This window comes from Calypte anna, chromosome 9 (genome assembly GCF_003957555.1).
Source record: "Calypte anna isolate BGI_N300 chromosome 9, bCalAnn1_v1.p, whole genome shotgun sequence".
Lineage (NCBI taxonomy): Eukaryota > Metazoa > Chordata > Aves > Apodiformes > Trochilidae > Calypte > Calypte anna.
In genome coordinates, this window is record NC_044255.1 from 20,415,921 (window position 1) to 20,428,706 (window position 12,786).

The 12,786-nt window shown below is 42.3% G+C and overlaps 1 protein-coding gene across 3 annotated transcripts; it reads left to right on the forward strand.

Annotated features, from left to right (window-relative positions):
* Positions 1-884: 884 nt before the first annotated feature.
* On the forward strand, positions 885-12,217 carry TNFSF10 (TNF superfamily member 10). Of its 3 annotated transcripts, none has more exons than XM_030456452.1 (5): positions 885-1,137; positions 5,171-5,323; positions 6,746-6,788; positions 7,522-7,638; positions 9,035-12,217. In XM_030456452.1, the coding sequence occupies exons 1-5, from the start codon at positions 1,012-1,014 to the stop codon at positions 9,481-9,483; spliced, it is 888 nt and encodes a 295-aa protein (XP_030312312.1). In that variant the 5' UTR covers positions 885-1,011; the 3' UTR covers positions 9,484-12,217. The 3 variants fall into 3 exon arrangements, with proteins under 3 accessions (XP_030312312.1, XP_030312313.1, XP_030312314.1); XM_030456453.1 differs by having other exon boundaries at positions 9,038-12,217; XM_030456454.1 differs by lacking the exon at positions 5,171-5,323.
* Positions 12,218-12,786: the final 569 nt, after the last annotated feature.

The window sequence follows — 12,786 nt, forward strand, 5'->3', positions numbered from 1 at the left end:
GAGAACTCCCCACTGCATCCTGACCTGCAGGTTATGGATGGTCAGGACCTGAAATTTCCCTCTGACCCCCTCCTATGGTGTGAAGGAGTTGACTCAAATCCACACTTGAATTTGAAATCCCTACTTTCCGTGGCTGCACTGGTGCTGCTTCTGCTGAGTGTGTATTACCTACAGGTAACAACGAAGTTACTTATCCTCTGCAGTCTGGGATGAGAAGGTACAAAAACCCCAGGGAAAGTCAATGGACTCATCTTAAGCCTTGGAAAAACTTCCACCTGGGCATAACAGTTTGGAGCCTGGTTTACACGTTTGAAAACCAACCGAGCCCAGAAGTGTGGCTTCAGATGAAGAAAGCCCAGAATGTACCTGGTGTCCATGCATCATGACATGAAGTGTGTTATGACCAAGAAGAAGCTGTGAAGCTGCAGGGCCAGCACTGGAGCTCAGGACACAAGCACCGCTTCCCAGCCCACGGGCACCTTTCCACGCTCCACCATCTGCAGAGAAGAAAAACATAGACTGGAGTCAGAAAACTCGGCGCTTCTTAAGCACAGCATTAACCTCTGCTTTTAAAAAGCACATTTCTCCCATGCCCTAGTGGCGACGGCTCAGAAAAGTGGCTCAGAAACACTCTGAGAAATTACCCCCCCACACTTCATCGCGGGGGGGTGCAGGGGAGCAAGAGGGGGTGTGGAGCTGGTGACCTCTGGCAAGACCCCCACCAGTGCGGGTCCATCCCACTCCCTCACTGCCCGGTGTGGGGGGGGAGAGACCGGGGCGGGCCGTCTAGTGGGCAGGCAGCGGGCGGGCGGGCAGCCGGGAAGAAGTGGGACGGCACCGGGGAGGGGTGTGCGGCGGGCGGTCAGGCAGCCGGGGCAGCAGTTCAACGCGGGACAGCGGCGGGTGAGCCCCCAGCTTGGCCCGGCCCGGCCCGGCCCGCTTCTCCCCGCTGCAGGGCTAAGCTTCCCGAGCGAGGAGAGCGGAGCTGGCCCGGGCCAGCCCTGCCCGGCCATGATGCTTACGGCGGGCGGCCCCAGCCCCGGGCAGACCTGCGGAGCTGTGCTGGTGACCGCAGTGCTCCTGCAGTCCGTCTGTGTGGCCGTCACCTACCTCTACTTCACCAACGAGCTCAAACAGGTTGGTGGGGCCGAGGCAACCGGGGGGACCCCGCGCTCTCCTCCCATTTTCTCCAGGTTCTTTTTAAGGTTTTTGGGTTTTTTGTTTCGGTGGTTTTTTTGTTTGTTTGTTTGGATTTTTTGTTGTTTTTTTGTTGTTGTTTTTTTGGGTTTTTTTGAGAACAGGATGAAGCCCAGGTGGGGACTACCCCTGCTCCCCGTAGGAGCGGCCGCAGGTTCGGGCGGTGCGGTGCGGTACGGTACGGTCCGGTCCGGTGGGGGGGGCTGGAGGCAGCCGAGCGGTGCCAGTGCGGGAGCGGAGCCGCCCCCCGTGTTCCCCAAACAAAGAGCTGAGCTTGCTGCCTGCCTGCTCCTTTTATTCGGGGCTTCCACTGAGCCCTGGGGCGTGTGCGAGGCAAGGACGGCTAAAAAGTTTTTAAAAACCAACAACAACGACGGAAAAAAAAACCCAAACACAACAAAGTTGCGCTGTTTGGCAGGGAAGTACCAAAAGTGCTTGATGGAGCCCAAGCTGCCGCCTCATCACATTGCGTGGCTCCAGTAGCGCTGCAAAAACCTCGGTAGCGTTCGGGGGGACAACAGCAGCAACCTCTGCCAGCTGGATGTTCATATAACCGGGGGAAAAGACTGACAAAAGCTGAGTGCCTCCCCTAGCAAAAATACATAGTTGCAAGAAGGTGACTAATCCCCAAGGAACTTAACCCAGACAGAAAACACCGCTGAACTCCTCAGGGTGACTTGTAAAATACCCTTTGTGTAGTCTAGATGCTTTTGCCTCCTTGCAGCCCCCTTCACCGAGCCTGCTAACAGCTGCTTAACTCCTTCCTCTTCCTGCAAAAGGTGGTTTGCATGCTAAGAAAATCACATTTAGCTGCTAACCCCAGCTGTGAGTGCAGTGATGCTTTTTACTGACCCCCACTACTTATGATATGGGGCAAGGGCCCAAATCCATTATCCCAGTATCTTGCATTTCCTGGCAAACAGGTAAATCTAACTACAGGTAAGTAGTGTAGTTAAACAACTTCAGGAAGTATTGCATAAATGTAAAAGTTATATTACCTGTGTGTTTATTCCACAGCAAATTTGATAGGTGGAGTCTTCTGAGATGTCAAAGTCTTCTGTGATGTAAATGTTAAAGGGTGTACAGTGTTCTACAATATCAACCAATACTCATAGTTTGGAAATGTATAAAGTAGATATTCCTACAAAGATTATAGCTGTGGCTGTCCCATATTTGGAGAAACAGGGGAGTCACAAAAAAAGTGTCAATTTTATGCTATCAGGCTACATTATACTGATAATGAAGAAGAATACCTAAATACATTCTCAGCTCTTAAAGCATGCAGTTCAGAGTCCTTTGCTGACAAGCCTGCTTTCTAAATTATTAGTAACCACACTTATCTGTCCCTTCCTTCTATTCAAATATATGCACCTGGGACACAGCCACATCTAATGCTACCTGGGGAAAAGACAACTCGCTGCTTCTGAAGAACAAGAAGCTGAATTTGGTGTGAAAAACTTAAGTTCTGCTGGGCTACAAAGTAAGGTTGCTGGATCTAGAGGGGGTACCCTATATGCATATTCTTGCATGTGCCATATGGTGCACACTAAAGAAAAGCTTATCTGGAAACACAGTCTGCTACCCCACCATCCACATGGTGCATGTGGAGTAAATCTTAAAACACAGAATGGGATTTTTGTCTGCCTGTTTGTCTTCCCCCTTGTTGTTCACAATATCAGCATTTCTGTGCCTTCACCAACTCACTGTGCTTTCACAGACAGCAGATATTTTTATATTTACCAAAAAAAAAATTATATATAATTATCAGGGGGTTTTTTCTCTTGGGCTGTAGTAATCTGAGTAGGACTAAGAATAGGGCCATTTGTTCAAGAGTTTTGCTGTGGCAGGAAGTGCTGAGACAGAAGCACAATAAAGTGCAATCTGCTTCAGGATACAGGGCTGGATATCCTTGTTACTTCCTTGGATTTCCTTGTGTTTTGAAAACGTAGTCCACACACTACTCCTAGAGTAGGAGAGGAGCTTTACAAGAAAATGTTCCTGTGGGACTTCTGTCTCCAAACACTTCAGTCCTACAGCTTAACCTCATTTGAGTGTCTTACAACATCCCAATGCCTTGCTTTCTCTGCTCAGAAAACAAAAATACCAATCCTCCAGGACCATGCTGAGACAAAGTTGCATTCCCTGAGGATTTCAAAATGCACCTAAAATATTGTTCCAATGCCAGGATAGTAAAGCTGTTTGGGAGAAAATTAGGTCAGGTAAGGAAATGGCAGAAGTGCAGGACTGCTTGCTTCCAGCCTGGAGGGCAAAGCTCAAAGGTGAAGCTGTAGCAGATCTGAGAGAATAAACAGTAACATCTCAACAGCTGGCATAGTTTTTTAATAAAACTCATTGCTAGTATAGTTAAATCTGTCAGAGCCTGTAGTTTTCAACTGCATTTTTACCTTTACAGGCATGTCATTTTAATCACTTAAGTAGATTCTTGGAACAAGAAACCTGTTTTAAGACTATCACTGCACTTCATCAAGGACCTTCACAAACACTCCTACTGGGGGCCCCATTTCACTTTGATGCCCACAGAGTACAGATTAATTTCAAGTATTAGGTGAAGCTCAGTAAAGCCTGCTGCTGCAAACTGAAGGTGCTGTAGGACCTGTAGAACAGTATGGGTGAATGAAGTCTTTTCCTAAACACCTTGTTTTCCAACAGGCAGGAAAAGAGTTGGGCTGGAAGGGGGAGGTGGCTCCATTTGTTGTTTTAAGTACCCCAGTGTTAACTACAGCCTAAACTTCTACTTGTAGAATAAATATTTCTGTTTAGCAAACCAAACCACACGTCTTTAACATAAGAAGGGTGACATTTAAATGTTAAAAGCAGCCTTCCTGTGTGCTTTGCATGCCTATTGCTGCTGTTTTCCAAGTTCCTGTAGCATTTTGCTGGCACAACAAACCTTGCCAGTTTTTACAGCTGATGCAGCAGCAACCGAATTCAAAGCAAACAGGAGCTGATCTCTGCTGGAATTCCCAGGTTCCGGACAGTTTTTGTGCTGTGCATGAACCAACAGCGCCAGCTGGAGTTACCTGGGTCAAAGCAGAGCTTGGGAAGAACTTTCTGCTGGGATACAAACCTCCCCAAGTCAGATTCCCTTGGAGTCAACAGGAATTTTGCTACTCTCTGCAAACTCATTTCTCCTTACCAGAAAAAAAATGTGATTTTTCAATGACTAGAGGCTACAGAATATATATAATATAGAATATTAGATATATTTTATATATATATATTTTCTATATACATATTTTCTATATATATTTTTCTATGTTATATATAGAATATATTCTATATAGAATGCAGAATATAGAATATAGCTATAGAATTTAGCCTCTAGTCATAGAATATAGAATACCTAGTCATACAATATATTTTACCCATGCCAGTCAGCAATATAACTTTGTTTGAACTCAAATGTCATTTCTGTTCTCTGGAGTTTGTTCTGGACTATGAGGTCACTTAGGGAGAGATCCCAGACTGGATAGAGGGAGGAGATGGCATGGTTGTATATGACAGTACAAGCCTGGATTGTGAATGGCATTGGCTGAGAAAAACAGAATAGAAAATACTTTTAAAAGTCTGGTATTTGATTTCATCCCCAGTAACTTGTGAAGAAAAATCCTTTGTGCAAAAGAAATGTTTTTTAACACAGAACAAGAGAAACCAAAGAATTCACATCAGTGATTTGAGTTTTGAATTTTCACAAAGCTTATTTAGTTAAATGCTGGATACCAAATTTATGTCCATGAAGATAATATAAGTATATTTTTGCATATTGGGTATGCCATCGTAGTTAAATAAATTTGTAAAAGCAATTAATTGCTCGTGCTGTCTCTATAATCATAACTGGTACAGTCATACAGATGCTTTAAAGAAAAAAAGTAGTGAGTTTAATGCCATACCACAGCTGAACATCTGTCAGCACATCACAGGTGAAAAATCCTGGTTTTCCCTTCTGCTGCAGCTCCGGGACACATACTCCAGGAGTGGAATTGCTTGTCTCACCGGGGAGGAAATTGGAAATTTTGTCCAGAACCTGGATCTAATTGAAAGCCAAGACAGAGCTGCTGACCCCTGCTGGCAAGTAAAGTGGCACCTGGGAAAGTTAATTAAGAAGGTATTTGGGAACCGACCTGCTTAACAGTGCTTGATGATATTGCAATTTAAAAAATCCTAAGAGCAGAATAAAGTGGGACTCTCACATTGTTCCATGGCAAAGCAATAGCCAAGCCACAGCTTCAGCTGCAGAGCTCTGGTACTGAAGCCAAAATAAACCTCTGACAGTGGTTTCACCAGGTTCAGGAAATAAGCAAAGACAATCAGGTTTTTACTAAGTGAATTTCAGTGATGGGTTGGCTTGTCTGAAATACCTCTGGGTAGAATTGTTTACCTTGAGCTTGTTTTCTATCTGAGCATGCTGATCATAGGGCTAGCAGAGGTGTCACTGCCTCTCTGGATGAGATGTAGCCTGGGGGGGGACACACAAAAAAGGTGCCTGAGGAATGGTCAAATCATGAGCTGGGTAATGTAAGGCTGGGAGGAAAAAGCAGGCACAGCACCTTCCCAGCTCAGCATTCAGAAAACATCTCCTGTATGGATTAGACACCACATATACAATTTTGGCTGCTGAGAAGAAAGTAAGCCTGGCTGAAAAGTCAGAGAGGCTAAAATCTTCTGCATTGGTTTTCAAAATCCCATCTTCAGCATGTAAAAATGCCCATTCATAAAAGTCGACTTCTGGCTGAAACTCACCAGACAAATCTTGCAGTCCAAAACAGATCCTCTGTTTGTATTCTCAGGTCTTGTCTCCTTTGGTGGAAGTACTGTCAGTAAAGGCCCTGAACTTCTGTAAAAAGAAAATATTGTTTTATTTAGTGGATATTTACACATTTAATATACCTGCTAGCTTCCAAGTTGCTCAAAAAAGGTGGCTTGGTTGCCAGCAATAAGAATGGATGATGATGATGATAACAACAGTAATAATAAAAGAGATAGATCTATGGATAGGGAGCTAAATAGAAATTTGGCAAGGCAGACCCCATCTCTAAGTGGCAATCCAGGACCCAGGTTAGTAACATAAATAAATCATGTCAAGGCATCAGCTTGCTGCAGCCACACTACTATTGGTAACCAAATTAACTTCATCAGTCAGCACACTGCATGCACAAAGTAAGATATCCTATATAAATATGTAGAGATGGAAAAATAAATGAAATTTAATTTCTCAGAACTAAGATCCCAGGGCAGTGCACACTGCCAGGTATTCAGCAAATGCAAGCTGGTGCTTTTACTCTGTATCCCTTATTTGAGAAAAGCCCAAATGGTTGAGGCTGTCTTGCAAATATTTTCCCATGTGCTTAATGAATAAAAGTTATAAATTTAGAAATCCTTTTTTACAAGAAATTAATATGGGGTTTTTTTGTTTTCTTGTTGATCGTATCCAGCATACTTTATGCTGTTAGAGAAAGGAGTTTCTTTTTCCTGCACCTATGAATTTCTGATGATAAACTAATTCTTTTTTCTTTGTGTTTGTTATCAGATGATGTCGAGGAGCTTTGAGGAAAACATATCTGCAGTCAACGGTATTCTAATAATTTTATTAGCTGGCAAAAAGGAGCTGCTACTGGCACTTGATGCATAGTGACTCAAGGAGTATTTTAGAAGTGCAGAAAACACTAAAGTCTTGTACTGGCAGCAAGTCATCAAAAAACCTGATTACTTCTTACTAGAAGGCAAATTTTCAGGAGCCAGAAATATGGTCAAGTGGTTAGAGCAAGGTAACCAAGGGGGATGCAGAGGACTTGGCTTCTAGACCTCAATCCTAGAGTGTTATGGGGCCATTTGGGGCCAGTCTGCTCTCCTGGGAACGAGCAGCACTGAGCTGCTCTGCACAGAGTTGTCTAAAAAACATAAAGGAGTTTTTAGAGCTCCTACAGCTCTAAAACAAGTTGAGCCAAAGCACTACAACCTCCAGGTGGAAACTGGAGTGAAAAAATAGGAATACCTTTAAGGAGATTGATTATGAATATTTGGTACTATGGGTTATTTCAAGTTGTCTCCTGGCAATTCGGGGGTGGGGGGAGGAGAAAAAGAAGAAAAAAAGTTGTGCAAGGGCATTTCAAGGAGAGCAAGAGCAAAAAAGCAGCTGGAGTCTCATTAGGCAGTGAAGAGCATTCAGTCTGTGACTTAGTCAATTAAAACCCATGATTTACATATCCCTTAATATCAGGTCAAGCAGGACAGATATGTTTACCAGATGTGCTTTCTAACATCTTTGCTTCTAACATGAGGTTTCCATTTCTGGTCTTTCCCCAGTTGAGAGAGCCCTGACACTGCCACACACGGATGGGCAGCAGCCCCGCAGTCCCCCCTACAGGATCGCGGCGCATCTGACGGGCAACAGCAACAGGAAGAGTTCCCTGGCCCCACGCAGTAAGGAAAAACTATTAAAAACAGCCAAAAAAAACCCAAAATCACAGAAATTACTCTCTTGCTGCTAACCTTGTGGTTACATTCACTTTTTAATACTTGCATTGAGAAACAAATCATAAAAAAGTCATTTTGTCCCAGACAATGGTTTTTTTTTTCCAGCTAATTCTTGCATAAAGAAGGCCTGGTCCCTCCAATCACCTCCCTAACCTTTTTTCTGGAACCTTCATTATGGGGGAAAAAAAATCCCAAACCCTTCTTCCCAATGTTAAGTTTTCCTCTTTCCTTTTATTTCTTACATTCACTTTTTAATACTTGCATTGAGTTAACAGTGAGAAACAAATCATAAAAAAGTCATTTTGTTCCAGACAATGGTTTTTTTTTCATCTAATTCTTGTAGAAAGAAGGAGAAGGCCTGGGCCCTCCAATTACCTCCCTAACCTTTTTTCTGGAACCTTCATTATGCATTATGAGAGGGGAAAAACCCCCAAACCCTTCTTCCCAATGTTAAGTTTTCATTTAATTTCTTACATTCACTTTTTAACACTTGCATTGAGTTAATAGTGAGAAACAAATCATAAAAAAGTCATTTTGTCCCAGACAATGGTGTTTTTTTCAGCTAATTCCTGCATAAAGAAGGCCTGGTCCCTCCAATCACCTCCCTAACTTTTTTTTCTGGAACTCACATTATGGGGGGAAAAAAAAATCCCAAACTCTTCTTCCCAATGTTAAGTTTTCCTCTTTCCTTTTATTTCTTACATTCACTTTTTAATACTTGCGTTGAGTTAACAGTGAGAAACAAATCATTAAAAAGTCATTTTGTCCCAGACAATGTTTTTTTTTCCAGCTAATTCTTGTAGAAAGAAGGAGAAAGCTTGGTCCCTCCAATTACCTCCCTAACTTTTTTTTCTGGAACCTTCATTATGAGGGGAAAAAACCCCAAACCCTTCTTCCCAATGTTAAGTTTTCCTCTTTCCTTTAATTTCCATCTGTTAGTTGTGTAAGGCCCAGCTGCTATGGTGACAGACCTATTAGAAATGTGAGACAGAAACAGAAGAGACTTGACATTCAGGCTATGTTAATGAAAGGCTTGGTAGGGTTTCTGCAGCTTTGGAGGGTACCAGACAAAATGGATATTTTAAGTGGGCTGTCGGGCACAAACTGATATTTTAAGTTGGTCACTAAGTAACAAGGTAGTTCATGTGAATTTCCGCAGAGCTAAACAGCTTATTTCTGGATCTTCACATTGTTTTGAGAATGAACCTAATAGCCTCTGAGAAGAGCAGATTTCCTTAGTTTTTTGTTAAAGGACAGACTCCCTGACTAGCAGACACCTGGCTTCACTACCTGGCTTTTAATTTAAGATCTTATCTTTTTTTTTTTTTTTTTTTTTCCTAAGCAGATTCCTTACCCAGAAGAGGGAGTGGACAAAAAATAAACAACTGGGAATCATCCAGGAAAGGCCACTCTTTCCTTCACAACGTGGAGCTGAGAAATGGAGAATTGGTGATACCCCAGACAGGCTTTTATTACATCTACTCACAGACTTATTTCCGTTTCCGTGAAAACGAGAACGAGGGCTCAGATTTGTTGGCACAGATCAGGAACCCCAAACAACTCGTCCAGTATGTCTACAAACTCACCAACTACCCAGAGCCCATTTTGCTCATGAAAAGTGCAAGAACAAGCTGCTGGTCTAAAAAGGCAGAATATGGACTTTATTCCGTCTACCAAGGTGGTGTGTTTCAGCTGAAAAGAGAAGACAGGATTTTTGTCTCTGTCAGTAATAGTGAGATAGTTGACATGGACAAAGAGGCAAGTTTTTTTGGGGCCTTTATGGTCGCTTAAAAGATGAAAATCATGCTCCAAAGGACCCAGTTTTCCTACTCTGGATCAGCTTAAAATGCTATAAATAGGGGGGGAGAAGAGAGCAACACAGCAATGCCAACAAAACCAGAACTCCCCTTTCTCAGCTCACTCAGCACAAGCTCTGGCCCTGCCAAATGCTCTCCCACCAGCTGGGAAGCTTCCTGTGGGCAAGAGCCCCATGGATTTCACACACCACAGGTGATCCCTTGGGGCAGAACTCCAGGCAGGTAAGCACTCACCACCAGGGATGTGCTCCACACCAGCTTGGCCATGGCAAGTGGGATGGAGGATGCTTCAGGTCTGGTTACTGAAGTTTGAGAGTGGACATCACATTTTATTTGTGGTCTCCACTGGGACTCAGTCCTGAATATTTAGGCTTTTGGAGAGAGCCTTTGCTTCCCAGCTTGCTGTCGAATTACTTTGGAAGCTTTTGTTTCAGTCTTGAGTTATACAAAAGCTGAAAGGCTGTCAGAAAATCCAGCTACACATCTTCATCTCATCTAACCATCCACTTAAGCACCTAATTAGTTTCAAGCACAGAAACAGCCTCACGCAGACTATTCACATGCTTGAAATTAAGTATGTGCCTAAGCATTTTTCAGGATCATGGCTTGAGTAAACACATTAGTCTGTCTTAAATCAGGATATTGTACATAAAAACAGCTGCTGAAATTGCACAGAAGAGGTTTTTCAATCAATCAGTCTCTTGATCAGTGCATTATGATAATGCTCATTTCCTTAATTACTGGGCTGCTGAGATTTCACCAGGCTTCCAGTAGGTTCAGTAATATACTTGCTGTTACACTTGTTGACAGCAAGTACCTGATTCAGAAAAAAAAGGTGTTTTTTTGTAAATAATCTTATTAGACATTTGTCACAAATTAAGCAAGATGTGGTTCCATGTTCATTTGTACTGGTCTGTGTTTTGTAGGATGTAATGCAGAATAATACACCCTGATGATTGATATTTTAAGGAAGACATACGCAGCTATCTGTACTTGGTCAAAAGCTGCAATTTGGGTCATGCTATTTTGATTTTGAGGAATGATTGGAAAATTTTTGTAGCTTTCTCTAAGTACATGACTTTTAAAAAAGTACTGGCCACAATGGTTTTTAATTCTTATGAATAGAACTATTTATATTAAAAAAAAAAAGGAAAAAAAAGATTGGCAAGTATAAGCTGGGTGGGCTAGATACATGCAGTAGCATATATCAGCACAGCCACAGCATTTTCAAGGGTGTGACACCAGTTTGCACCATGAACACATTTTGGTCAGGTTCAAGGAAAATAGTGGGGGAAAAAAAAAAGGTGAAAGTGAAAACAATTGAGGGACAGGAAGACAGATGTTATGCAAATGTTACTTGACATCAACTGAATGATGCCAGGAGAAAGTCTGCTTGTCTGGTTGTTTTTTACTGGACTAAGGTTGCCGTGGGAACCCTCTCATCAACCTCCAGGTCTGGTAATTAAATCACTCTACAGCCCTTGCACATGGGCCTCAGGAGTAAATGTGCATCATTCATCTTACTACTTTGTCAACAAGAAGAAATGAATAGCCACGAGCCCCTGCATTTATTTCTCCATTCAGAAAAGCTGTTGCTTCACTGAAATACCTGTGTTTGAGCAGCAAGAGAAGAATTTCAGCCACACCTTTCATTTGTCAGGGTAGAGCAAAGGAACACACTGCCATAAGCATAAAATAGAGTTTTAACTTCAGCCTGTTGTTTCACCATGGTGCCACGGTCACTTTTTTCCCAGTGTTTCAACCACTATTGGTTTTTTTCACTATTTTAATCAATTATGTGAAATGCTTCATCGTTCACTGGACTGCTTGGGTTTGCCTCATTCTTGAATAGTCTGTTCTACAGTTTTCTTTTGGATTTCAGTGTTAAATTCAGAAACTTTCTGCCTGCCTGAGAAGGCTCGGGAGGACAAAAGCATTCTCTGCACATCTGGATACCTGCTCTGTGGGTGAATTTACTTACAAATTGACTCAGCTCTTTGACACCAGCACAGGATTTAACCGTGTTGTTGGGTCTAAAGATTTTTTTTAGCAATTTATTGTATTAAAAAGTTTGGAGGGTTTTGTGGGGTTTTTTTTGTTTTGGTTTGGTTTTGTTTTAGAAATCTATTTTACGATCTTATTTGAAAGGAAACTTATTAGAACTGTGAAGAAGTATTTGGGATTTACTGGTGGCAGCTTAGAGCCAGAAAACTCTTCCTATGGCTAAGAATTGATTTGCAGAGGCTGCTGGAAGCAACTGGAAGGAAACCATGGGAACTCTGCAAATTTGCAGCTGATGCTGAGACAAACTGTACACAGATTATTTTGCTTCATCTTCTCAGCTCTCAATGTATAACACCATGCCTGGGAATGTTCTCAGTTATTATCTATCTTTCTTACCTAAACATACATACTTTTGGTCTCTGCATGGAGAATATATCTCAGCAGGGACTGTACCAAATAATCACATTTTATTTCTGATTAATCCAAAGACATGATTGCTAGATATTATCCTGGGGAGAGACTATGAAGCAACATCAGGAAGGACACCTTTGAAGATGACTGGAAAAATACAGCAACTTTTCTCTGTACATTTGTACCTGAATATTTTTCCTTGAATGGTAAATGTAGCAAATTTTTATTTGTAGTTGTAGGTTGTGGCAACATTACAAATGTTATGATTTTTCTACATTTGTTTTGTATAAAAGTCTCAGTAAATGGTTATTTAGTCTTAGAGTGATTATTGGTGTCATCCTATGGCTTCCATAGCAAAACCCCAGTCTGAATTAATCTGACATCAAGTGGTATCAGTTGCAATGATCAGTTACCATAACCATTCTATAGGTTTGGAAAATGGTTTGGAAAGCAAAGACATTGTGTGCAACATGAGGCTTCCTGCTCCTAGTTGGTGAGCAGCATCTGCAAGGAGCACACTGAAGAAAACACCAAAAGTGATCTCATGGTTAGAGACTACAAAACCCTGAGCACTCCCCTCAAAGTCCTCATGGTTCTGGGATTTGGTAATTACTTGAGCTCTGGGAAATCTATTTAGTGTGAAAACATCTAATTCCTGTCCATTGCCAAACTAGAGTAGAAACTCTGTTGAATTGGTAGGGACAAAGGCCATTTACACAGATTTAAAGCAGCAGTAAACTGGAGATGCCACAATGCTAAAAACAACAGCACTCCCTGCCCCCAAAGCAAACATGGGATACTGTTTGGTCTTCCCACTCCACTTCCAAAATTCGCAACATCCAAAAAAGGGGTAGGAAACCCA